We start from the raw sequence: 26,999 nt of genomic DNA, 5'->3' as shown, positions 1-26,999 counted from the left end.
GACCTTCTTGAGGGCAGTGAAAGCTGCATCTTTCCCTGGTATACACAAACATTGCAATTTAAAATACCTCCAGAGCTGCACAGCTGGGAGTGTCAGATCCAGAGGGAGATGCAGCTCCCTCAGGAAGGAGCAGAGGAGAAAATCTGGAGTTCATTCCTGTGCCACACAGTAGCCACCAAGATTTCCTTACATTCTTCCACCAAGCAGCCTGGAAAACTCTCTAAATTGCACAAAATCCCAAATTTCATTCCATCATGTCCTAGAAAATGTGATCCTGTCACTGAAGGAAATGATATTAAGACAATTTAAAACCTGAATATTACATAAAGATTCTACAATAATTTCATACTAACATAACTTACTTTATAATATTTCTATACAAAAGCTAAATATTAACATTAAATTCATTTTTTAAATAAACATTTACTTAGAATTCAATAAAATTTAGAAATAAACTTCTAGCTTTCAGATGGCTGCAAGGCTGTGCAGTCCTCTGATCTCCTACAAATAGCAAAAAGTGACATTTTTCTGGAAATCATAAGTTTTTCTGTTTAAGAAAGAGCTGCAATTTATTGTTAAGAAGTTTCCTATTCCACCAGAAGAGAAAACAACTCCAACAAAATTTTGTGTCTGTCCAGGTTGAAACTTGAGTTGAAACTTGAATCAAACTGGATTAAAAACCTATTTTAAAGTGCTGTGGTTCACTTAGTCCAGGTCTCTCCTGGAGCTGGGAAATTTTATTGAAGGATTTGCATCAGCAAATTTTGAACTGCTCAAGTCAAAATAGGATTTTTTAATTCCTTAATGAACACTGAGGGGTGAAACTCCTCTCACTCAGGTTTTGTTTTAAACATCCATCCAATTTTAGGAGGGAAAACAAGACAAGAGGAACTTCCTGGCAAGATTTTTGCATCTTAATAAAATAAATTTTAAAATGCAGTAATTTATTCAGATAATTCTAATAGCAGCAGCAAAAGTGGTGCTAAAACCACTGATTTTTGCCAGTGTTTCTTCCCTAAGACACAGAGACACAGGAATATTTGCCTCAAAGTGCTCTGGCTGGAAATATTTCCAGGGCTGTGAATGCTGCTCAGAATCAGCAGTGAGGGGTATTGGAGCACTTCTGTCATGGGTTTAGGGTACCCCACCCTTCATTCCAAATTCTGGCTGCAGAATTTGGTTTTATCTCTTGATAAAATTGATCTTTTCAGTGAAATCCAGTAGAATTTACTCTTTCTGCCATCTGCCTTGTGAAAGCTGTGGTTGTCAAGCTGTGGGATGACAAGGGTGTATTTGAGCCATGCACAATCCTGCATTCTACTGGAATTTAAAATCCCTTCTGGAGAAAAAAATCATTCTGGAGAATTTCCTTAAATTCATTACAATAGAAAAGGGAAATTTATAATGCTGAGGATCAGAACAGGATTGGGATTTTAGCTTCCAAATACTCTGTTTTTTCCCAATTTTTAGTGTTAATTGCTTGTCACAGGCTGACAAGTCCTGACCCACCTGCCACTCACAGAACACAAAAACATCAACACCTGCCCTGAGCACCATCAAACGTTCCCAGCTGAGCCCACGCCCTCATTTTTAATTTCCAGTTGTTTCATTACCTTTTTTAGTACTACAGAAGGAAAATTTACTCCAGGAGTTGTTGCTCAAGTTTAGTTTACTCACCAGTTCCAGCCTCTGTTGGCAAACCTGAGAATATTCACTAATTATGACTTTTGGAGTGGCAGGGAACCTCACATGGAATTTTTTAAAAGGGTGGGAGTTCCCACCTGTCTCCAGGATTATTTTGTGACCTCCTCTGAGTACCAGCCATAAATGATATTCTGAAGGAGCAGGGAAGGAAGCTGGAGTGGGAATCTATGGAGACAACATCCTCCAAGATCATCAATTACCTGCTCTCTGTTAATCTCTGAGAATTGCCTCCATCAGAGCCCAGCCTTTGGGAAATTACAGAACTTCCCAAAATTCTGGGGGTGTTTACAGCTCAGCTCCAAGGTTAACAACAGCATCACACCTCTGGGGCAGGGCAGGGCAGGAATGCCATGGAAAGAGACAAATTAAAAGGTGCAAAATTCAAGCCAACGTGAGTTTTCTTCCCATATTTCATGTAATTAAGCAGCTTGTCTGGCTGTCAGGGAACTCTTTCAAGCCAAGAAATCTGGAAGGAAATTGGATATGAAAGAGACTGTCAGGAACAGGCAGGGCTGTGGCACTGATGGCAAGGCAGGGCTGAAATATTAAAATCCAGTTTTGTTGTCAGGAAGTTTTGAAGGTTTTGAAACTCTCTGACAATCAAGTTGATTTTTCAGCCTTATTTATGTAGTGGAAGCAGGAAGTCCATCTATTTTTAATAAGTGTGGGGATGAAATTTAGAGGAGAGATGGAGGTTCCCAGAGGGAACAGTGACAATTGACAGCACAGTGGTGACAATGCCATCAAAAGGAGCATCTAACCAAAACCTCTGGAAAAATAATGCTCCTGCTTCAATAATAAATACTCTGCAGGGATATAAAAGCCATGAGGATGTGGCATTTGGGGACAAGGGACAGTGGTGGCCTTGGAAGTGCTGGGGGTGGACTCGATGGTTTTGGAGAGCTTTTCCAACCTAAATGAGGCTGAGAGAATAAACATCATCAACAGGCAGCTCTCTAGATTTACACAAAGTTTAAAGTTCTCATTCTTCTTTACTATTCCCTTAAAATCACTGGAGAAATCAGCTTTAAATAAATTCAGAGACATAAAAACTTACAGATATATCTATACCCAGCAACTTGAAATGCAACAATCATGGATAACTAAGAGAAACCTCTGCTTCCTGATGTAATTTATGTCCCATTCTTCTCCTTCTTTCCTTAAGAAAATCATCTGCCCAGATTAAAAATAAAAAAGATTGACAATGCAGAAAGTTTGCAATTAAATTTTCCCACCATTTGCTTTTTTTTTTTTTAATTTTGTGCTGCCACACGACCAGCAATGAAGATGTAGCTCTACAGAAATTACAGAGAAGATAATTTGGAAATTTTCCTTGAGGAAAGATTTGTTTCTTTGGCTGACCCCTCAGGTAAAAGATTTGTCTCAGCTCTCCCTCAGAATCATCTACCTTGAGGTAGATTTGCAGTTTCAAATTTTCAGGGTGGAAATGGAGCTGCCTATAAAATAAAACACATCTTTATCTGATTTGAATCAACAGGAATTGATGTTAAATGCCAGTTCTACAAAGGAGCACAGAGTGAATCCCCTCTGGAAAGGCCCTGGACAGTGAGCAAAGCCCAGGTCTGGGGGGCTGCAGGGTCCCCACAACCAAACCCAGGTTATGCACAATAAAATGCATCAGCCACGTGCCTCAAACTCCTGATTTCCCTGGCTGGCTGTGGAACACTCCCAGAAATGACACAACAACAACATCACTTTTTGAGAGACTTCCACAAGTGAAGCTTTGCTTTGGGAATTTCCATCCTTCCTTGTCTATCCCTTCACCAAACACATCTGGCCTTGCACAGACCCCCAGGGCACGTGTGTGCTCCTGGCATGACAGAACTGGGGCCAGCTCTGGAGATTCCCTCCCATTCCTACAGAGGCAGTGGGACACATTCCCCAGGGAGAGCTCTCCCAATTCCTACACAGGCAGTGGGACACATTCCCCAGGGAGAGCTCTCCCATTCCTAGAGGCACTGGGACACATTCCCCAGGGAGATCTCTCCCATTCCTAGAGGCACTGGGACACATTCCCCAGGGAGATCTCTCCCATTCCTAGAGGCACTGGGACACATTCCCCAGGGAGAGCTCTCCCATTCCTACGCGGCACTGGGACACATTCCCAGGGAGATCCCTCCATTCACACACAGGCCAGTGAGAGACACATTCCCAGGGAGATTCTCCATCCTACAAGAGGCATGGGACCACATTCCCCCGGGAGACCTTCCTTCAGAGCACTGGACACCATTCCCAAGGAGATCCATCCATTTACAACAGGGCACTGGGAACATTTCCGACAGGGAGAGCTTTCCCATTCTACGGGCAATGGGACACATTCCCCAGGGAGATTCTCAATCCTACAGAGGCACGGGGACACATTCCCCAGGACAGATCTCTCCAATTCTAAAGGGCATGGGAAACATTCCCCAGGGAGATCTCTCCCATTCCTACAGAGGCACTGGGACACATTCCCCAGGGAGATCTCTCCCATTCCTACAGAGGCAGTGGGACACATTCCCCAGGGAGATCTCTCCCATTCCTAGAGGCAGTGGGACACATTCCCCAGGGAGATCTCTCCCATTCTACGAGGCAATGGGACCACATTCCCCAGGGAGCGCTCTGAATTACTACAGAGGCCCTGGGACCCATTCCAGGGAGATCTATCCCATTCCTAAACAGGCACTTGGGACACATTCACAGGAGATCTCTCCATTCCTAGAGGCAGTGGGACACAATTCCCCGGGCGATCTTCCCATTCCTACAGAGGCACTGGGACACATTCCCCAGGGAGATCTCTCCCATTCCTACAGAGGCACTGGGACACATTCCCCAGGGAGAGGCTCTGCCCAGGATTCCTGCTCAGTCTCGAGACCAACTCCAGCAAGGCACCTGGGAAAGTGGCAATGAGAGGAGACAATTTCTGATTTTTTACTACTAGAAAAGGAGAATTTGCTTCAGGAGATGTTTCTCAGGTTTAGTTTATCCACAAATCCCATCTTGGGGATGAACTCCAGCTCTGGAGGAGAACTGAGGCATTTAATGTGAGCTGAGCTTTGGTAGATTTGAACTAGAACCAAACCCAAAAGTGACAGATCTGAGCGACTGGAGAAAAGAACCCAAACAACTTCTTAGAACTAGAAAAATATTCCTGTGGATCCCTGTATGTCCCAACCATGGCATTGCTTACACAGAGGAGACAGTTTTGATTTTAGGGGAGATGGGAAAATTTTGCTTTCCCCTGGGATTTCAGGGTAAAGTTTTAGGAATGTCTTGATTGGGAAACAGTGTTTAAAAAAAAACACAAAAAAACCAAACCAAACCAGAAGACCCCCCCACCATAGAATATTCCAATTCTCATATTGAACCAAGTGAAGTTTAAGGGAAAGTACCAGATTCTGCACCTGGATGTAAGGACAGACTGGAATTTTCACACTAGAACTAAGTAATTAAAAAAAAAAAAAGTGCATTATAATTCAGTAAAAAACCCTTGTGGATATGGGTACAGAACATTCCACATGATAAAAAAGAGACAAGCAAAAAATCCAACCTAAATTAAAAAAAAAAGATACTATTATATCAGTTTTGAGGTTTGGAGTCTTTTCCAAGCTGAACAATTCCAACTCCAACTGCTCTGCTGCAGAACCACCCCCAATGCCTCACACACCACATAAACAAAGGGTTTGAAGTCAGGTCTAAAATCTGCACAAGTTTGATGCCCAGGCTGAATTTTCTGTTTCTGCATTTAAGAAGCTCCCAGCCATGAAGACAAATTATCTGTAAAAAGTCCTAAAAATTCTGTCTCCAAACCACATCAACCACAGAGACTGAGCCTTAGAAATGACCTTGTAAAACAGCAGCAATTATTCTTAAGCATTCTTAAAACCAAAAAACCACACAAGTGCTAAACTGTTTACAAGTTTAATGACTTCAGAACCTGCACTTTTCAATACAAATTTAATTTTTAAAAAAAAGTTATTAAAAATTTACCACAATACTTCCGCTAATACAACTGTTTTTTTAAAAGAATATTTACAGAACTCCAACGAAAAATAAAACTTAAGCATAGGAAAATTTCAGCAGAAAATAGCTTTAGCTGGCAGCTTCCTGATTGTTGTACTGATCAACAGGAAAAAGGGGAGAAACACTGGTCAAACAAAAAGTTATTTATGTTTGCAGCTTTGCACAAGCACCCCATGGTTTAGGAACCACCACACATTGGCAAAGCTACTAAAGAAATATCTACTGCCTACCTGTAGACACATTAGGAAATATATGTTGTAAAGCAACCATGGAATTACCAAAAATCTTAGCTTAAAATCAGAGTGCAAATCAATTCACATTAAAAAAACCTGTAATTGGAATTACTGAATTGATTTAAAAACTGGTGCTGGGACTCCTAAGGCTATTTCCTTGTTCTTGTGCTGGATCTTGTCCTCCTCTCCATCCCTCCAGTGGTCTGAGATGCCCTTGCATCCTCTGCTCCAAGTTTAGTTTTGTTTCTTCTTCCTCTTTGGAGAGACCCATTTTCATCATTCCCTATTTGCACATGGAGAAAATGTCAATTTGTATCATCAATCAAACCTTTCCCACAAAATTCCATCTTCACCTACATTGTTTTGAAAGGAAATGTCCCCAATGACAACATTCCAAAGATTACATCTCTGAATTCAACAAACCAGATACCAACCCCACACTCCTGCACATCCAATATCCTTTAAGTTGGATCCCTGAGGACTCACAGCTATTTCTGAAAGTAGGTTAACATTAATGAGAGCACCAAAACCAATTAGCTGCCATTTCAGCTAAAATTCCTTCCACTGATATGTAAAACTAAAACAGAACCAACACCAAAGTCCTGCACAAATGAACACAGAGGAAGTTTTATGGCAGGCAATTCCTTGCTGTAGCTCTGAAGAGTTGCTGCCATTTCTACTTCAAGGCATTCATTTGATAATATTTTCTAATTAGGAGTTTTTAAGTCAAGCTGAAAACTCCAGGGAATATTTTAGGTGGCAGCAGGACCAGGGCAGTGATTGTCCCCCTGCACTGGGAGGCACCTCCAGGGCTGTGCCCAGTCTGGGTCCCTCAGCTCAGGAGGGGCTGGAGTGTGAGCAGGGAAGGGAAGGGAAGGGAGCTGGGGAAGGAGCAGCTGAGGGAGCTGGGACCTTGGATCTTTTCCATCAGCAGCCCCAGAGCTCTGCACACCATTGGCGCATCTACCCAAACTCAGTCGACCTTAGAGAAGAGAAAGCCAAGCCTTGCCTCACCTGATTTTAATTTTTTGGGTGGCACATCCTCTGCTGGCAGCTGGCCCTTCCTTCTGCGAGCGGTGGGGGCTGCCTGGGGAGCAGGGTCACCCTCCTGGCCCTTTCCTGACAGATTCTCTTCAGAAGCAGTGGATGCTCCACTCCAATCCCGAGTTCCCAGAGTGCTGCCATTTCCTGGCAAGTCACTGCTTTCATGGGGAGAAGTAGCAGGAGCTGCCTCTAATGACACCTCCACCTTCCTCCTGTTGTTTCTCAACTGCCTCGTTCTTCCTTGGCATGGATTATTTTCTGGAGATGCATCTTCACTTTCTTGAAGAATCCTCTTCTGACCTCTGCCTCTGGATAGGTTGGGTTTTCCCCTGAGCGAAGTGGAAATTGTTTCTTCAGAAGTGGAAGAAGCTGTTTTCTTCCTGCCCACTCCTGATGGATTTTCTTTTGCAGGTGGAGCTACGTCCAAAAGTTTACCTTTTTCTTCAGGAATTCTGTCTTTGTCATCTTCTGGCAGACCCTGAAGTGAGGTGGGACTAAGAGCCAGTGAAGTGGTTGCTTGCCCTGAGCTCCCTTTTACAAGCTCTGTATTTTCTTGGGAAGAATTGTCCAAATTCTGCTTAGCTTCCCTATTGTTATTTTTTCTGCCCCTTTGTTTTGTCAGGACCTGGTTTCCCTGAATGGAACTTTTGGCTTCTACCAAGGGAGCAGTTTCCTTCCTCCTGCCTCTTCTCAGCTGATTTTCTTTTCCAGGGGGATCACAAGTTTCTAAGGGAACATTCTGCTCTTCTTTGTGAGCTTCTTCTCCGTCACCTGCCGGCGACCTGCGCTTCCCTCGAAGAGAGATGGAATTGGTCGTGTGTGAAGCCAGAGCAGTTTCTTTCCTTCTGCCCCTTCCTGCTGGCTTCTCCTTGGCACAGGACACTGCTTCCAAAGGCACACTTTGTTCCTCCTGAGTACCCTCATCTTTAGTCTCTGGCAAGCCACATTTTTCCTGGAGAGGAGTTGAACTTGTTGCCTCTGCTGCCGGATCCATCTTTTTCCTTCTGTCCCTTGCTGGTGCACTCACTTTTGCCTGTAAAGTTTTATTATCCAGAGCTGGATTTTCCTCTCCTCTCTGTGCCACCTGTTTAGCATCACCCTCCAGCAGCCCACGTCTCGTTCTGACGGAAGAAGATCTGGTCTGTGGAGCTGCAGCCACCTCACGGCTCCTGCCCCGCCTCGGTGGATTGTCCTCTGCTAAAGAGGGAGCAGCTTCCAAAGCTGATCCTGGCTCTTGTACAACAGCCTCATCTTTCCTAGGATCTGCACTTAATGTTTGTTTTTCCATGGAGGCAGGACTAGCTTTTTGTGGGATGGAATCAAGTTGCTTTCTCCTACCCCTCCTTCCCTGTGAAGGAGGATTTTCAGAACTCTCATGTTGATTATCTTTGTTAGTCATCCCTTCATCACCCTCAGGTAAACTTTTTCCTTCAATTGCTTTGGAACTGCTTTCTTCAAACTGAAAATTAACTTTTTTACCTCTTCCTCTTCTAGTCACCACTGCATTTCTTTGTGCTGGATTGCTCTGCAGGATTTCAGTTTGCTCTGTTTTAAGTATTCCCTGTTCATTTCTCGTCCTCCTCTGAGTGCCCTGAGCAGGACTGGCACTGTCTGCAGCAGGGACTGATGGGGCACCTGGGCTGGGCTGCTCCTCCCTGCCTTGGGCTGCACTGACACCAAGAGAGCCCACAGAATCCTGCAGAGAAGATTCATCCACTTCTGCTTCTGACTTAAATTTGGGAGTAACTGGTTTTAGGCTGTTCACATTTTCAGTCAATTCCTCAGCTTTTTGCTCCAAAAAGTCTTTTTTACCTCTCCTGTTTCTAGCCCTGTTTGCTTCCATGTTCTGAGCACTGACTGGCATTTTGTTTGTCTCTGCAGAAGGTGACTCTGCCTTTAATCTTCGAGCTGCCTCTGTTGTATTTTCCTGAGCATTTTCTGTTTCATATCCCTGAGATCCTTTCATCTTATTTTTCACATGGGATTGTGTTTCAGCATCAGTTTCAGTTGATGTTTCCTCAGTTTTCTGAATGTTTTGTGTATTTTCAAGTGCGACCCCATGAGTGTCAGCTTTTATTTCAGCTGAGTCCTTTCTGTTTCTAGTACTTCTAAGAGACCTAACTCTTCTCTCTGTTGCCTTCAGTTCAAGCTTAGTGCCATTTTCAGATTCTTGTGCTGTGACAGCCTCAGGAGCTTTGTCACAAGCCTGTTCCTGTCTTTGTGAAACCTTTGGGGACGGGTCTTTACGAAGCCTTCTGGTTGTTCCATGAAGGTCTCCTGGAGAAGCTGCTTTACCTTGGTCATTCCTTGCTCGTCTCCCTCTTCTTGGTGGAATCACTGGTTCTGTGTTCTCCACTCCTCTGTGCCTCCTTGGTGACAGGGGCACTTCTTCACTGTCCTCCACCCCACTGTCAGCAGCTTTGCTATCAGGATTATCCAAACCTGTTTGTAGCTGACAGATTTCACTCTCAGTGTTTCCAGGTCCTGTCTTTGTGCCTGGATCATCTTCAGTTTCATTGGTGTCACAGTCCTGCAAACTCTGTTTGGTATTTGCTGGTGCTTTTTGTAGCACTGAGGAATCTTCAACACAAGACTCCAGATTTTCATTTGGATGTTTTAACTCCTTCAGCTCTTTCCTTTTACCTCTCCCTGGTCTCTGGGCAGCTCCAGGTGGTTCCACAGATGAAACAATGTCAAGCCCTTGCTGATCAGGGCACTTTGGAGCCACTTCTTGTATGCAACGCTTTGGCCTCCTTCCTCTTCCCTTGTTTTCAGCTGTGATCACTCCCATCTCCTCTTGGGTGTCAGGACTCTGCAACTCCTTTAAACTCACACCATTTTCACTTGGCTTTGCTGCAGCAGGAGGCACAGCCCTCCTGCCCCTTCTGGGTCTCTGGGTAGGCTGCTCTTCACCAGCTGAGTCCTTCTGTTGGGAATCTTCACCTTGGGAAACTCCTCCTTTCTCTTCTAGAACAGGGCAAAGAGCACAAACAAAAATGAGACATTCCTGTGCCTGATCAAAGCATCTGTGTATTTCCATTTCCCTCACAGAGGCATCTTGCTCAAACAAATAATAAAATAAATAAAGAAATATTTAACCAATTCTTAGATTTAAGGTCAAGCTTCTGACTGAAGTTGTTTAATTTATTTGGATAGGTCAAAGGGAAAAAATGATCTTAGCACAGGGAATAGCTGGGCTCACTGAGAGAGGTTTGAACAACATTTGAACTTCATGGTATCATTTATGATTTTATATATTCATTATTCCTCTAAGCAAAATATTCATTCTTACCATGTTTATGACTGGAATTAGAACCAGGAGGTGCAATTTCTCCCTGAGAATCCATAACATTTACTGATCTGACCTAAAGGAATAAAAAAATCACCAATAAATGCATGTCTGACAGGACAAGAACTTGTGGAGCCAACCAATACCAGATGAATGTACAGCAATGTTAATAAAAATGCTTGTGAAACCCTTTTCTTTACAAATTAGATTAATTAAGTCTTATAAATGCATCATCCATTTAACTGATATAAACCCACAAACATAGCAAATTCAATTCTTGCCATCTAAAGTGAAAGACAAGATTGTGGAGAGGTTGAGAAGTGCCTGAATGAGTGCTCAAAGGGAATCTGGGGTATTGAAGAGAAATTGAGCGTTCTGTAGAGTTTTATTGTAGTTCTAAGCACTAAGCTCAGGGATACTATGGAATATGAGAATCAAACTAATTTTTTCAGGAAATGATAGTGGCAGTGATGCCAGCATCTCCACTGAAGATCAAGATTCCCCTCACAATAAAAAGGAGCAGCAGAACAAACGAGGCTGGGCACAGACATCACCAACCCTGACCCCACTGATTGGACAATTCATTTCTCCTACCTGTAATGGTCAGTGTGGAATGGTGAGTGAGATGCTGGGAATGTCACTTTAATATTAACCTTATCACTTTTATATTAAGCCTGTTTTTAATGATACTTAAACAACCTTAAAGCACTGGCTTGTGACAGGTCCTTTTAAATAAATATATTTTAACACACACAAATGCAGCCGTCCCTAAAAAATATTGCAAGATAGAAAGTGTCATACCAGAAAGTCTAAATTAATTTCAACCACAGGTTTCAAAGTCTAAAAAACATCCTTTCCAAAAGTTGAAGTATTTTACCTTCATGTCCTCTGGAGTACCAAACATTTCAGTCACTCCAGCATAGTCCACTTCAGAATCAGAAGATTTCTGCCTGGGTTCTGCCATGAGCCTTTGCAGCCCCACAAAATCCTCCACTGGCTGATATTTCTCTTTAGGAGACTTCATCAATCTGCTAATTCCAAACATGTTTTCCACAGGCTCCACCTTCTCCTTCGGTGTCTGGAAAATGCGGCTGATGCCAACCATGTCTTCCACGGGCTGGGATTTCAGCTTTGGGCTTTTCTTGGCTGAAGTCACACCTGGCACAGCTTTTACTGCTTCCCTGCTCTCTACTGGAGTCTCCAGCAACCTTTTCAAGGCAATTTCATCTGTGACTGGCTCCAGCTCTTGCTGAGGGGTCCTCAGGAGCTGCTTAATGCCTGACAGATCCTCCACTGGCTCTGGCTTCCGCCGCGGGGTCCTCATGAGATGCTTGATGTCTGACAGAGCCTCCACAGGCTCCAACTTCTGCTTTGGGGTCCTCATGAGATGCTTGATGCCTGACAGAGCCTCCACAGGCTCCAACTTCTGCTTTGGGGTCCTCATGAGATGCTTGATGCCTGACAGAGCCTCCACAGGCTCCAACTTCTGCTTTGGGGTCCTCATGAGATGCTTGAGGTCTGACAAAGCCTCTACTGCCTCCAGTTTCTGCTTTGGGGTCCTCAGATGTTTGATACCTGACAGAACCTCTACAGGCTCCAATTTCTGCTTTGGGGTCTTCAAGAGCTGTTTGATACCTGACAAAACCTCTACAGGCTCCAATTTCTGCTTTGGGGTCTTCAAGAGCTGTTTGATGCCTGATAAAACCTCTACAGGCTCCAGTTTCTGATCTGGGGTCTTCAAGAGCTGTTTGATGCCTGACAAAACCTCTACAGGCTCCAATTTCTGCTTTGGGGTCTTCAGGAGCTGTTTGATACCTGACAGAACCTCTACAGGCTCCAATTTCTGCTTTGGGGTCTTCAAGAGCTGTTTGATGCCAGACAGAACCTCTACAGGCTCCAATTTCTGCTTTGGGGTCTTCAAGAGCTGTTTGATGCCAGACAGAACCTCTACAGGCTCCAATTTCTGATCTGGGGTCTTCAAAAGCTGTTTGATGCCAGACAAAACCTCTACAGGCTCAGGTTTCTGCCTTGGGGTCTTCAAGAGCTGTTTAATGCCTGACAAAACCTCTACAGGCTCAGGTTTCTGCCTTGGGGTCTTCATGAGCCTCTTGATACCTGACAAAACCTCTCCTGGTTCTGACCTTTGCTCAGGGGTCCTTAAAATCTTCCTTTTGCTTGACATGACCTCAACCGGCTCCAGTTTCTGCTTTGGAGTCCTCCTTTTACTTCCTGATTTCACCAGAGGTGCTGGTTTTTCTGGAGTTACTGCCAAACTATCCACAGGATCTCTGTGCACAGCTTTTCTCTTTCCAGGAGTTTTTGTGGCTATTTCATCAAACATAGATGGAGATGACTCCTCTTTCAGAAGGTGGAATATGCCTGGACTCTCTTGCTTCTGCTCTGAAGCATCTGAATTATTTAATGGTGACACAATCATCTCTCCTGAAATAAGCAGTACACTTATGTTATTTGGAAAAATAAATTAAGCAGAAAACCCAAGCATTTTAATTGCTACATAATAAAAACAAATCAAATTCAAATATACCCTCCTAGAAATCCAAATCCAAACACATGCATTGGGCATTCAGTGTTGGAATGTCTCATCAGCAGCTTCAACTTCCATACCAAACAGAATGAATAATAAAATATCCCACTCAGAAACTAACTGGAACTACATTTTCTTTTAATACCTGGTAAATCCCAATGGTTCCTCTCATGGGCTGCTGGGATGCTTCACCTCAGTTAAGTCTGCCTGGGCTGAGACTGCTGTTTACACATAATATACCCAAATATTCTATTTTTAAAATACCAAACCTACCAGATTCCTCAGGAGTGTGCAAGTCAGAAATGTCCCCTGCAGCCCATGGTGGTGTAACATCAGCATCCTGAGCAGCAGCCAAAGGAAATGTTCTTCCTCCCTGATTTTTTGGAGTTTGGAACATTTCAGACACCCCTAGAAATGATATTTGGGGAAATGAGCAGATGTTTTGACAAAAGAACTGCACAGCAGGCAGATGAAGCCACAGACATTGAAAACTCACCTGTGTAACTTTCATCCATGTCCATGTTTAGCTTCAGCTTGGGATTTTTTACCACTTTAGGGACATGTCCAGCTGACCTGACTCTGGTGGAATAAGCTCTGCCCACAACTATGGTAGCAGGTGACTCTGCATGACCTGTGCTGAAGTGACCTTTTATCTTCTTCTCTGGAGTCTGCAGAGCGAAAAGAAAAAAAAATGTTATTAAACAAAGATTCATGGTGGAAGAGGTGGCCAGGCTCCTTCCATAATTTCTCATCAGTCATGGTTAACTGGGAGGCTCCAGAAGGCTGGAGGATGAGGGTTGAAGGTCTAGCCAGCCTTAGTTTGGGAAAGGCAGGTTCTGATTTTTCTCATCAGAGGATGGATTCCAAGATCTTGGAGGTCTTTTCCAACCCTAATAATTCTGTGATTCCTTTTGTACAAATCTCCATTTCCCACATGCTGTGGCACACACTGACTCCCATTTTACATCACACCAAGAGCTCAGCTTCTCTACCAAAATCCATCCAAGCTGCTTGGTGGATAGGTAAGAAAATAAAACGAGGCAACACAAAACAGACCAGGATACCTTTGGTGGGTGGTTTAATCTCTTCAGGGCTCTTCCTTTACGGACAGTTTTTTTAGCAGTCTTTGGCTGTGGTCTTGCAACCCCCAATTTTACCACTTCTGCCCAAGATTTTGCAACTAGAAGAAGAGGAGAAAGAAGCAATTTAACTCTCAGCTGTGTAAATAGAAGTTGACAATTATTTCTTTATGATTCCAATACATTTTCTGCAGTCTGGCAGAGGAAAGTGGTTGGTATTACCAGATAACACCTGACATGTTCTCTGAAATATTCTCAATTTGAAAATCCAATTTCAGCTGAAGTTTAAGAAGACTCCAAGTACCCAGTGTGGCTTTCCACTCCAAACCAATGATCTTCACAGTGTCAAACACAGCTCAGATCCTACAGCTGAACACTGACCCAGTTCCTTCCTCTCTCTTTTGGAAGGAACTCATTTTTCCCGACAGAAATTTGCCATGAGCTTTTCAGCCTCCTTTATTATAGATGAGCTTTACTCTGGTGAGATTTAACAACAGAAATTGTTTTTAAGTGAAGTTGCTTTCACCGCCTTCCTGAGGAATTTCAGTTATTTATCCTGAATTTAGATCTATACAGACTTCCCATAATTTTTTTTGTATCACTTTCTCCTTGTGACACACTCCCAGAATTCCCAAAGCAAGGTTATCTTCATCACAGCACCATTCTGTACACAGCAGAGGGAGCAGGGAATTACAGCTGTGGAATAAATGAAGCTGGAAGTTGTAGGACACCTGCCTTGTTTACTTCAGGAAAAAAAAAGCTATCAGAACAAAGGGATCATATAAAAGGAATGACTTTTAAAAACAGAGATAAAAAGGAGAATGCTGTTCCTTTTCCATCCAAGAAAAGGATGCTGTTATTCTCTTGTCAGAATTGCTATGTCAGTCTGTAAATAAAAAGAACTTTGAAAAGCTGACATTGCCAGGGTGTGCAGGATGCAGAGGAAAATGCCAAGCATCCAGGAAATTATCTGAAACAGCTCTGGAAACAGTTTTATTTGGATCTGAAATTTTTAAGAGCTGTGATGTTCTTTTCATATTACAGAAGGAACTGATGCAGGGATATTAAAAAGCACATTACAGAGGTGGTGAGAAATGGAATGCCACTGGTATTTGTCAAGAGCTCTGCTGCCATTAAAATGGACAGAATAATAAAGTAATAAAAATTCCTGGGTCAATGGGGAATTTGACTTTGTCAAACTGATTTAACTGATGAAAACAGGTGACAAATACACCCTACAAAGCTTATTCAAAAGTCAAAACTTGAAGAACCAGAACTCCCCTATTACAGTTTCCAATACTGACAAAACTATTTCCAATCAGTGCTCAACACTGGGAATTCTGAAGATTTGAAAGAAACACCCAGTTATGATCCTATTTTTTATGTCTCTCACTTATGTACCTATTTGAGTAGTTAAATACAGCCCAGCTCCTGGATAAAGTTTGTGAGCCTTGTATAAAAAGCAGGCACAAAATCACCAAAGTGAAGGTGCATTGCTATAAAAGGTTAAGTTTTTCAAAACTAAACTGATGTGATAAACATGGTTAAGTTTAACATTACTTGACAGATTTTATAGATCATGACTCTAACCTTGCAAAGAGAATGTTAATTTTACTATTTTTAAGCTTCTGAACATAAATATTAATCTTTAATTATGTTTATAGATGCTTTAATAAACTTGCTTTATGAACAAAAAAAATGCAGATTTCAGAAGGTTGACCAATTATCTGGTGGCTTCTGCAGAACAAAACAAGCCTTTTCCAGTGTGGTTCCTGTATTTTAAAGCATGAAAATGACTATTAAAAATTAATTATTGAAACCAACCTAATAAATTGGCACTGGAGGCACCACTTCTCCTCTTGGCACTGATGACAGCCACAGCTCCACCTCTACTCCTCATGGCAGAGCCCTTCAAGCGCAGCTGGGCACCTCTGGCTGACCTGGCAGGTGTCCCTGTCACCAAGGCTTTGGCATCTTGGGCTGCAGGGGAGGATTTTGGGGTTTTCCCCTGGGCACCACTCTTCCCCTCTGGATCCATGTCTTCTGTGCCAGCATCCTTCTCCTCTGCAATTGGGAATGGAGTGGGGGGCTGGGAGATGGAGAAACGCCCTTTCCTCAAGGGGGCTGGAGAGCCTGCAGGGGTTCTGGGAGCTGAGACAGGGGATGAGGCACCTGGGGGCTGCTGGGCTGGGGAATTTTTGGGTGATTTTTTTTCTTCCTAGAAAAAACAAACAAACAAAAACCCCAAAAACAAACAAAAAACCCAATTAGTGAATGGAGGATATTTCCTTCATTTGAATGAAGTGATCAGTCCAGGCAAACCCTGCCTGAGACTTGGATTTTACTTTTTCAGGAATGATAAATGATTCCTAAACTGTCAATCAAGTCTGGGCTAAGTTTGGCAGGAAGGTTTACCTTACTTTGATCCTCACCCTTTCCCATCCTTACCCTTAATCCATCCCCAGGGACCAATTAAATCTTTTTATGTCCATTTTAGTTTCAGATTGATTGATTTTAAATTTTTAGCCTGATTTTTCCTTGTGTGTTTTACCCATCCAGTAAGTAGCAGAGTGTCCTTGCCAATGAACTTGGTTGTACCTTCACTTTATAATAAACCTGTTTTAGCTGATGATTCCTTGAGCATCCCCAAACACTCATGAGTGACACCAGCTCGCATCACAGAAGGGTTACTACTAATTTTGAATTAATAAATAATAGAATAAATACAAATATAATAGAAATTCTAAATTCCGATCACAATAATGGACTCAGCAACTTGATGACTTTGAACATTTACCTGATCTATCAAGTGCTTCAAGCCCTGAGCCTTTTTGAGCACGGCCCGAGGAGAGTTTCCGTGGGGTAAGCTCCTCCTGGCAGGGAGGGCTCCTCTTTTCAGGGGAGAGTTGGGAGGCAAACTTTTATCAAAGAGTTCTGGGCTCAGATGACCACCAAAGGACACTCTCTTTCTTTTGCCCAAAGTCTGAGGGAGGGTTTCACCACTTTTCCTCTTCTGAGAGATTCTTTTTGTCTTGCCTGAAAAGAACAATGGAAACGATTTTTAGATATCCAAGAATCCAAGGCAGCACTTTAACCTTTCCTTGTGCATTTCAAAGTTGGAAACAAAACCCAGAGAAACCTACCTTAAAGGGAAATAAATTAAATCCAGGATATTTTATACATATTGTGTATTGTTAAGGTCAGAGGTAACAACATGATAAATATTTTCAATTAGTGTCAGTAATTGGTTCCACATTTTACCCAGGTAGGAGAATTCTTAGGAAAGTGCTATGGAATTTCTCTCACACAAAAAACAAGGCAGGGAATCCAATGTATTTACCTGAGTCTTCTCCATGCAAGAGGCCAAAAGTTTTGGTTTCTGAGCCAGGCTCAGTGTCCCTCAGCTCAGCAGCACTTCCAGGAGATCTCTTGCCCGATGGTCTCCGAGGTTTTGTAGCATCTTCCAAATCCTGGTGTTGGTGACACCTGTCCATGGCCAGCTCTGCTGGAGTTCCACTGGCTTTTCTGCCTGGATCATGCTGTTCCTGAGCAGTGTTTGTCTCCAGTGCTGTTTCAGCCAGCACTCCAGAGCTCCTTTGCCTTCCCCTTTTCCTTCCAGGTGTCTGACCAGCAGGAGATGCCAGCATTCCTTCTGCAGCCAATGCCTCTGAATGGGCACTTTTGTCCAAGAATTCTTTACTTTCCCTGCTGCTTCTTCTGGGACTCTTGGAATCAGAGAGAGAGGCAGGGGTTTCACAATGCCCCACCTTTGAGTTATCCAGGTTTGCCTGATCCTGGATTTCTTTCAGCACCTCTTGGGCAGCTTTTCCTGGTGTTTGTTGTTTGCTGCTTCGTCTTTGCTTTAAGCTTTTCTCTTCTGGCAAAGGCACTTGTGTGCTCTCAATTCTGCACACTGGGTCTTCCCTTGGAGCTCCAGCAGGGATCTCTGGAAGTGACTTCAGTTTCAGTGACCCACGCCGTGGGGTCCTTGGAGTGCCAGGATTCACTCCAGTGCTTTCTCTGGCAGGTGACCCAAGAAGAGACCGAGGACTCTTCCTCCTGGGCGTTGGTGTGCTCAGCACACACGGACCCCCTCCAGAAGCAGTGCAGCTTTTGGGGCTGCACACAGTCCCTTGAACTGGACAGTCAAACCTCTCGATGGAGCACTGCTCCAGCAACACCAGGGAGCTCCTGCGGCTCTCCTTGCTGGCCCTGGGTGTAACTACAGCACCTCCAGATCTGCCTGGTGTCCTTAATCCCTTGGGGCTCTGACTGCTATCTCCTGACACCTCCTCTGAAATGGGAGCTCCAGGACTCCTGCTAAAACTCCTGCTGGGAGTTCTCCCCGCACCTGAGAGCCGCTTGAACCTTGGGCTGTTTTCTTCTTCTCGTCTCACAATTATGCATTTTTCAATATTTTCCATCTTGCCTGATTCACTTCTTTTAGCCAGGCTGCCCAGATCCAAAAGGCAACTCTGGGATGAAATGGCAGCACTTGGTTCTGCCACAACACTCCCAGGGTCTCCTTTTGCAGCTTGCTGAGAGGAACTTCTCCTGTGCAGAGCTTTTTCCACTTTCAGCTCATTTTTCACACTTTCATAGAGTTTACTAAAGGGAGACATTTCATTTTGCTTTTTAAGAACACGATGTATTCTCTGTGAAGATTTGGGTGTTTGGAATTTGACAGGGAAAGCTTCAGGAAGATTTTTCTTTGGAGTTTGTTTCTTTTCATTGGCATTTTTTTCTTCACACTCAGCATTATCTACAAAGAAAGCAAAGCAACACAAAAATACAGATGTAGAGTTACTTTAAAATTGCAGAACTACAAAGAAAAGTTCCATAAATACAGATTAAAAATTCCTTATTTTCCCTCCCAAGGGGGAAGATCGAGGTCAGCAAAGATCTTCCTGGTCAACCAGGATCTACCAAAATGAACACCTGGAAGCATCTGGGGCTTTTTGCATTGAGACAAAAATCTGTCAGAAATGATAATTAAGAGCCTTCTCTGAAAATCAGGATTGTTTAATACAAGAAGGATGGGAAGGTGAATTCCTGGCATTTAAGCAGTCTATGGGTTATAATTATCCAGAATTAGCTGCTCTGGATTTTTCTGTTTCTACAGGAAACAGTTCCTGTAAACAATTATTTCAATATATACCACGTACCTTCAAAATTATACTTGTTTCAATTTTTCATTAGGAAAGAGTGCATGAGATAATGCAATATTTGCTAAAAAAAGGTGTAGCTGTAGGTCAGCAGAGCAGTTCAAGTTAAATTTTAATGTCTAAGGTGAATGCACAGCATTTAAACACGATGAGACAATCACTGACACAGCAAGGTGCACTCAGATTGGAAAGTCTTAAAATGCCTTTTCCTCCCTCTTTTAACTTTGGTTTAATTCTAATGCCAATAATAAATGCAGTTAAGGGGACAAAAGCAAACAAAGCCCTCATAAAACAGGCACCAACCTGAAGCATCAAGACTTTTAGCTCCTGGAGGTTGTTTTTGTAATAATTCCACTTCTGCCACCTGCTGAACATGAAGAACCTGTAAATTTGTACAACATTACAGCAGAGCAACAAATATTTTATACTTCAGCTTTCAATTCTACACTGAAAAAACCTATTTATAACAGAATATTCACTGTCCCTAAAAAGCTTTAAAGTATTCAAATTAAATCCTTGAACTTTTCAATATTTAACATTGGCCAATACATTTGAGGCCCTAGAGAGAAGTTTATCTTGTTTTATAATTTTAATTCTGAGCTGTCAAAGCAGCAGTAAAATAAGAATAAAACCACTTGAATCTCCCCTTCTTACCAAATCCAGTGGAAGATTTATAGCTCTGTCTTAGAAACATCATTAATTATTAATTATCTATTACCAAACAGTGGCAAATTTCTGACTAAAGTTTAGTAAATTTTTCGAAGTATTTATCAGAAAGAGTTGATTTGCATTTTAAGATAAAAAAGCAGTTTAGGGCTGAAAAGTTACTTTTAATAAGAAAATAGGACAAAGAAATATAAAATTCTGTCACTACAACCAATATATTTGTAAAGAAAAAAACCCACAGCCACAAAGTTACCTGCAGAGTTTCATCTTTTGGAGACCTGGAACGCTTCCTTTTCGGTGTTGATTGCAGAGGATATTCAAACCTGAAAAAATATTTTAAAATACCATTTTTTGTCATGTAATTGATGACTCAGTTCTGATTATTAAGAGGAATGACCTAGGAATAGTTGCCCCCTCCAACAATGCACACATCTCCATTTGAAAGGCTTTAGCAACTTAAAACCACTTTAAATTTCCCCCTAAAACCAATTCAGAATGATGTCTGTAAATTTTATCTTTACTGACTTAGCTTAATGCAATATAACTGATAAAAAGATAACTTTAAGCAATCCTGCCTTCTGCTGAAGCCCTGTAAGACCTTGCAAAGAATTAAGAACTGAATTTCACTCATTTCCAGTGTAGAATCAAGTACCTGAAGAGCCTGGCACCCACCTGAAAGAACGGTCGATAATGGTTAACACATCTCCGTGCTTCAGGGCAACAGGCTGCTCCAAGCACGCCCCGTTCAGCTGCGTGGGGTTCACTGAGCTGAGATTGGTCAGGACTGCCTGGAAACCAAACAGAGACCTGAGTGAGCTGCAGGGATGCAGCAGGGCAGTGCATGTTTCAGTGCAGCACCAGCAGCTCACCTCCTTGTTCTCGTTGATCTCGATCTTGCAGTGCTCGTTGGACACCCAGGGCAGGCGCATGCGGATGTCACACTCTGTTTTCCTGGGGGGAAGCACAGGTTCAGTGCCACACAAACACTGGCAGAGTCAGGGCATTTCCCAGCATTTCAGTCAGTAATGGTACAGCAGCGTGATGTCTCTAATTTTAAGGAAATTAACTACCTAAGTCTTTTTAAACTGGTACAAAACAGCAGCTCACACTCCTCCAGCGCCAGAGAACTGAGATCAGAAACACAAACACCCAAACTGAAAACAGCAGATCACAGCAAGCTGAGACACGACTACAGCACAGCTGGTGCTATGGGATTAACTTCCTCCAGAGTTTCCTCAGACTCGTGGAATATTTTTAGACAAAATGAGCTGTTAAAGTCATTCTCAGGTTTACATTTCTGACCTGAGACTGCAAACAGGTAACTGGACCTTGGTCTCACCTGCAGAACTATTTCCACCTTGTTAAAAGTTATTAGTGCATTAAAACATGTTTATAAATGTACAGACTTTTCCTTTCTGTCCTTTTCTGAAGCTAATCTCTAATGCTTTTGACTTGCTGTTGGTCTTATCACTTTTCACCTTTACTCCTTTCCCCTGATTTCCTGCGGCCAGAAACTTAAAATCAATCAATCAATAAAAGCAGTTCCAAAAAGCAGAAATAAAATAAAGTTCAACTTTCTACTCTTACATTAACCCTAGTCCAGTATCACCTTCCCTCCTCTGTACACCATTCCTAAACAGACGTTTATTTTTGTAAATAAGCATTAAAATACATGATCTGCGGGAAAACAATCATTATTTCAATGTATGCAAGCAAATTCTCACCTTCCAAACAAACAAGAAGTTGAGGTGAGAGGAAAAACAATTCCATCAGTCCCATTCCTTTTAATGACAACGATTGTTCCATAACGAGGCATCTTCGAAAGTAAGGAACCTTACCTATAAAAAACACCCAGATTACTCATCCTAATTATGATTTACACGTTTATGAGAGTAAATGGATGTAAAATTTTATGCTTTATTTTGTACCAGAGATTAGGTATTTTCCAATAGACAGCATTGCTGTTTATATACGTTTCTCTGCGTAAAAAATAAGGAATATGTTTATACAAATAGTCAGACTAATGTTGGTATTCAGGTGGTTTTTGTCACCCATCATAACCTTGGAAAGCTTCAGGAGCAACAGAGATTTTTGTCCCATAAACAACTTAAAAACTCACTCCTCTTCACCTAAACCTAAATCTTTCAATCTCTTACCTAAAGGGAAATTCTCAGATTTGGATTTAAAACAGGGACCAGCTGATTGTAGTCATGTTCTCCTGGGAAAGGAGGGGAGAGCGGCAGCAGCTCCCAGGAGCAAGAACAGCTGGGAAGGGGCTGGAGCTTGGGCAGCCCCTGAGCTCTATCGCGACCATGCACAGATCACGACAGCAGCACTGAACCGGCATAAAAACCCCAAACCCACAGCGCAAAAAGATACCCTTTAATATAATTCATTATTTAATGCATAATTACAATTACCATAAGCGATCCTCAAAGAAGCATCTTTGCTATCACTCTGTTTGAAAGCAGCAAGGTAAAACAAGGCAATTAAATGCAGTTAAGAGAGACTCTCATGGAATTTTTGAGTGGGTTTCATGCGATAAAACACTTGTTGGCTACGGGACACAACTTGGGGGGGAAGGCGGCGGTCCCTCAGCCTTTAGGGCACGCAAACACTCGGGGTCCTGCACCGGGAGCGCCCTGCCCACGGCAGCCACCAGCTCCCACAGGCCAAACAAGCCACAGGAGCTGAAGAAACCGAAATTGATAAGCCCGGGCTTCAGGCGGTCACAGGACAGGTAAATACTGGGGGAGAAAGGGGCAACAGCCACCACGGCATGGGGCTAGAGCCACCATGGGGGAGTAGGTGGCCACCAAAGCGGGGTGCCAGGCAGCCCAAATCCTCCCCGCGGCAGCCGGCACCCCAAAGCCGCGTCCCCCCGGCCCTACTCCCCTCCCCGCTGGCCCACCCGTACCTGGGTCAGCCGGAGCGCTGGCGGCCACTGAGGGGCCCCGTGTGGCGGCGTCCGACGCGCGCTCCCGGCACGGCGCGGCGCCGACTGAGCCCTTCCCGCGCGCGCGTGCCGGCCGCCGAGCCCTCGCACTGCGCTCCCCCCCCCCCCTTCCGCCCCGCTGTATCCCTCCGCCAGGCACCAAAACAGAGCCCCCGGGAACAGAACAAATCGACGGACTGGGAGCCGCCGCCACCGCCCGCGCCTGCCGGCAGCAGCCATGACGGCAGAACAGCACCGAGCCCGCCCGGCCGCGACAAGTGGCACAGGGCAGAGGGACTCTTTTAGCTTTACCCCGTACCGGGATCGGCGGAAGCAGAAACGAACGCACCGTGCGGACCGTTGAACATTCGAAAAGGAGCGCGGTGGCCTCTCATTGGCGGAGGGGGCGGCGCGCGACGCGACGCGCAGCCAATGGGAAGCGGCGAGGGCGGTTTGAGTTCAAACGGAGGCGCCGCCCCCCGGAGCCGCTCGCGCCTCAGGCGCTGCTCAGGAACCACGGCGGGAGCGGCCGGTCCCTCACGGCGGGACGGGGCCGGACACGGACCTGCAGCTGTACCTGTGACCGAACCTGTGCTTGTACCAGATCTGTACCTGTGCCCCAACCTGAACATTTTCCTGAACCTGTACCTGTGCCTGAACCCGTACCTCTGACCACACCTGAACCTGTACCTGAATCTGAACCTGTCCCCGTACATGAACCAGTACACGAACATGTGCTTGTACCTGCTCCTGTGTCTATATCTGTACATGAATCTGTACCTGAACCTGTGCCTGAGTCTGTACATGAACTTCTACCTACACCTGAACCTGGATCTGCACCCACAACAGTGCCTGTGCTCATACAGGTGTCTGTACCTGAACCTTGGTCCATAGCTGCACCTGAACCTGTACATGAACCTGTACCTGAACCTTTATATTTGTATCTGACCCTGTACCTCAACCTAAACCTGAACCTCTACATGAACCTGTACCTGAACCTTTGTCTATATTTGTACCTGAACCTTTGTCTATATTTGTATCTGAACCTGTACCTGAACCTAAACCTGTACATGAACCTGTACCTGAACCTTTATCTGTATTTGTATCTGAACCTGTACCTGAACCTTTGTCTATATTTGTATCTGAACCTGCACATGAACCTGTACCTGAACCTTTGTCTATATTTGTACCTGAACCTGCACCTGAACCTGTCCAGGATTATCGAGCCCCTCTCTGAGGGAGGGGACTTGCAGGGAGCTCAGTGGTCCCCAGTTTGCACCTCCCCAGATCAACAAAACACACCCAGATTCACTTTATATCAATTGAGCTTCACTTAGGCTTTATAAAGTGATTTCAGCATCTGTGTTTGATCAGATTAAAATACTACTAGCCACAAAAATACTATTAATCACAAAGGTGAGGGGGAGAAGAATAAAGTGAGCAGCAGTAAAAGTTAAATTAGTATTTTAAGTCCATTTTAATCAGCAAATTAGTTACCTTCATTTAGATATAAAGCTGATCCCCATCTCTGCTCCCAAACAGGAATTCATTGCTGAGACTGGAATTTGAGGGTCTGTGAGGCCAAGAATTAACATGAACACTGTGTTTTCCTGTGACTGAAGACAGAAGGAAAAAAACAATAACAACAACAGTGCATTATTGAGATCTGAAATGTGACCTTCATTCCGAGTTTGATGCTTAGGAATGGGATACAGGACAAGGTCATCCAGCCCTTTGTGCTTTGGGGCATAAAATTCTACTACTATTCAGATCTTTTACAAAGCAGAACTTTTGATTTTGCTCCTACTTTATTATCTGGCTTGCCTCAAAGACTATTTTATGTGCTGTGATGACTTTAGATGTGATACAGCTAGATGTAAGCAGCTTTTTAAATGTTATTTTTTTCAAATAAATGACTTTGAAGTCTATTTTGTAAACTTTGGAGGGGCCTTTAATTTAGCTCAGATTACTGTTATTATTATTACTATTATTACTACTACTACTATTTTACAATAGCTGTGTGTTACTGGACAGTCTTTAATTTAGATGTAAGCCATACCAAAATCAGGATTCTATTTGGTATCTAATTGGGAATCATTGCTAATTAACAGGTATTAAAAAAAATCCTTCCTGGGGGTCCTGAATGATGTATCTAAAAACAATTTCTAGCAGAAAAACTCTTGGAAATTGAATTTATTGCAGTCTCTGCCAGCCCACATGTGAGCAAACAGCACAAATAAATAAACACACCTGCACTGTGGCAATAATTGTATTTTCTGGCATGATTTACAGTGGTGCCACAGCTTTTGTGATGTGCAATATTTAGAGGAAAACACAAATTATAACAAAGGTTTTCAATGTCTCCAAGAGCAGCATCTGTACAAATATTTAGCAAAGCAGATTTACAGGAAGGAAAAGAAAAAAAAACAAAGACATTTTCTCCAAGGTTTAAATTTGCTGGTAGGTTAATTTGGAAACATTTAATTTAGACAAATACACCTGAATCCACCATGAAGTAAAACTGTCAGCTGTCAAAAATGAGGAGAAGAATAAAGTCAATGCTTGAAACTCCTTGACAGAGAATTAAAAAAATCAGCATTTTAATTTCTCACGTGAGGATCCTTGTACAGAGTTATTTATTCCAGTGTTGAACAGGCTGGGGAGCCCTGAATGAAGCTCATTTACAGATTTGTGCTATCTGTGGCTTTTACTTTAAAAAGCACAAATTCTGGTGAAAGCTTTGCCTAAATTAGGGCTTTTACAAGGTATAAAGTAAATAAATATTCAGGATACTCACACTGGGTAAAGCCAAGGCCAGAGATGAGAAGTTTCATGATTACCCCTGAAAATTTAAAATTTTGCAAGAAATCTCTCTCTTAAAATCATAATTTATTTCACTGACACATTATTGCCCCCAGGATTTTTGGAGTGCTGCTATTCATGCACAGAACCTGATTTTGACAAAGGATTTTATGTGGGAGAAATCTGCAAAAATTTAGGAACAAATGGCATGTTTCCAAATTTTATGGAATACTTTGAAATAATTAATTTACCTTAAATGACGAAAGAACATAAAAATACTAGCCTAAAAACTTTTTAAAATGATGGACACACTGATATTTTTAAGTCAAATCTGTATTTCAAGTAATCCAGATTGATCTGGAAAAGGAGCTTTCCACTTGTCCTTCAAAGCCAGGGAAGTAAAAGGCACAACGTCCCTGTGGGGGTTTTTGAGGGAGTTTTGAGGAAGTTGGAGATGGGACCTTTGAGTTTTTTAGATGATGTGGTTTATTTTCCTTATTTTTTATACAGGTAGGAAGGCTGAGTTTGTTTTCTATTGCTATAGCATGGTTTAGAAAGTTGTTAGACTCTTAGTTATGACAGTTTTTAAAGAGTTATTGACTAATAAAACACAGTTAACGAGGATATCTTTGTTTTTTATTTAATTTTTAGATGTTTTATGGATTCATGCTACAGTGTAACTTTTTTTAGTTAATTTCTATGACACACAAACTTATAGCACTGCATTTTAATCTTTTTACTTTTGTAACTACTTTATTTTTTTTCTATATCTTAAACTCTAAAGCTCTAAACTTCCCTTTCCTTAGCTTAACACGTCTCTGCTTTAAACCATAAATCCACATTCTCACTTCCAGCACCTGAGTTTGGAAACCTTTTCCAAGATCAGATCCTGGGTTTAATTCTAAACTTTGGCTTACAGGCCCAAAGTTCTGAGAGTTCCCTGCATTTCAGATCCCAGCAGTCCCAGGGGAATATGTCAGGTTTAAAATGCAAATGAAACCTTTGCAGCGTGTTCCAGGTCTGTGTGACAGACCTGCCAACTCCAAATATGACAAAGCCACCTCTGAGGATGATGGGATCCAACTCCTGGCCCAACAAACAAACCCCATGCCCAGCCTGGGAATTAATCCAGGATTAATCCAACTTCAGCACATCACTTTTAACCCCCAAGGTTAAAATCCCATAAGGGGGATTTGGCATCTCCCAGCCAGTCCTTCTGCACAGCTGAGTTAGAAATTTGTACATTTTATTGGGATTGGGGTGAGATTCCACTGGATTCAGCAAAATGAAATTACTCAACCTCTGAAATTCTGGAGTTCCATAATTTCCATGGACACTTACAAACAAGGGAGGAGAGCAATTCCATGGGCTGCTATCCTTGGAAACAGCCTCTGCTCCATCCATAGGCTGCCACATGAATCATAAAACCATGGAATGGTTTGGGGATGGAAGGACCTTAAAGCTCATCCAGTTCCACCTTCCCCCTGTCCCAGGGGCTCCAAGCCCTGTCCAGC

The 26,999-nt window shown here is 43.0% G+C and overlaps 1 protein-coding gene across 31 annotated transcripts; it reads right to left on the bottom strand.

The window, feature by feature from the left end:
* Positions 1-5,609: 5,609 nt before the first annotated feature.
* MKI67 (marker of proliferation Ki-67) lies at positions 5,610-22,795 on the bottom strand. 31 transcript variants are annotated; one of them, XM_050976146.1, is made up of 18 exons: positions 22,666-22,795; positions 21,473-21,586; positions 20,618-20,699; positions 20,421-20,536; positions 20,002-20,071; positions 19,386-19,464; positions 17,258-18,679; positions 16,715-16,953; positions 15,742-16,135; positions 13,903-14,018; positions 13,335-13,506; positions 13,112-13,246; positions 12,109-12,735; positions 11,999-12,048; positions 11,171-11,938; positions 10,297-10,369; positions 6,975-9,971; positions 5,610-6,243 (listed from the first exon to the last, which is right to left on the bottom strand). In XM_050976146.1, exons 2-18 carry the CDS (start codon positions 21,562-21,564, stop codon positions 6,110-6,112), a joined length of 7,566 nt encoding a protein of 2,521 aa, XP_050832103.1. In that variant the 5' UTR covers positions 21,565-21,586; positions 22,666-22,795; the 3' UTR covers positions 5,610-6,109. The 31 variants fall into 31 exon arrangements, with proteins under 31 accessions (XP_050832103.1, XP_050832109.1, XP_050832104.1 ...); XM_050976152.1 differs by having other exon boundaries at positions 11,171-11,878; XM_050976147.1 differs by having other exon boundaries at positions 11,999-12,058; positions 12,119-12,735.
* Between the last annotated feature and the right edge of the window lie 4,204 nt (positions 22,796-26,999).

The sequence above is a fragment of the Serinus canaria genome, chromosome 6 (genome assembly GCF_022539315.1).
Source record: "Serinus canaria isolate serCan28SL12 chromosome 6, serCan2020, whole genome shotgun sequence".
Lineage (NCBI taxonomy): Eukaryota > Metazoa > Chordata > Aves > Passeriformes > Fringillidae > Serinus > Serinus canaria.
This window is presented reverse-complemented; position numbering and strand designations above follow the sequence as displayed.

Excerpts from the sequence above, each read along its gene's own strand:
- MKI67 (XM_018910507.3), bottom strand. The coding sequence starts at position 21,564 with ATGCCTCGTTATGGAACAATCGTTGTCATTAAAAGGAATGGGACTGAT. Across the intron at positions 18,680-19,385 it reads TAAAAGTCTTGATGCTTCAG|ATAATGCTGAGTGTGAAGAA; the intron begins GTTGGTGCCTGT and ends CTTTCTTTGTAG. Across the intron at positions 10,370-11,170 it reads GTACTCCAGAGGACATGAAG|GTCAGATCAGTAAATGTTAT; the intron begins GTAAAATACTTC and ends TTATTCCTTTAG.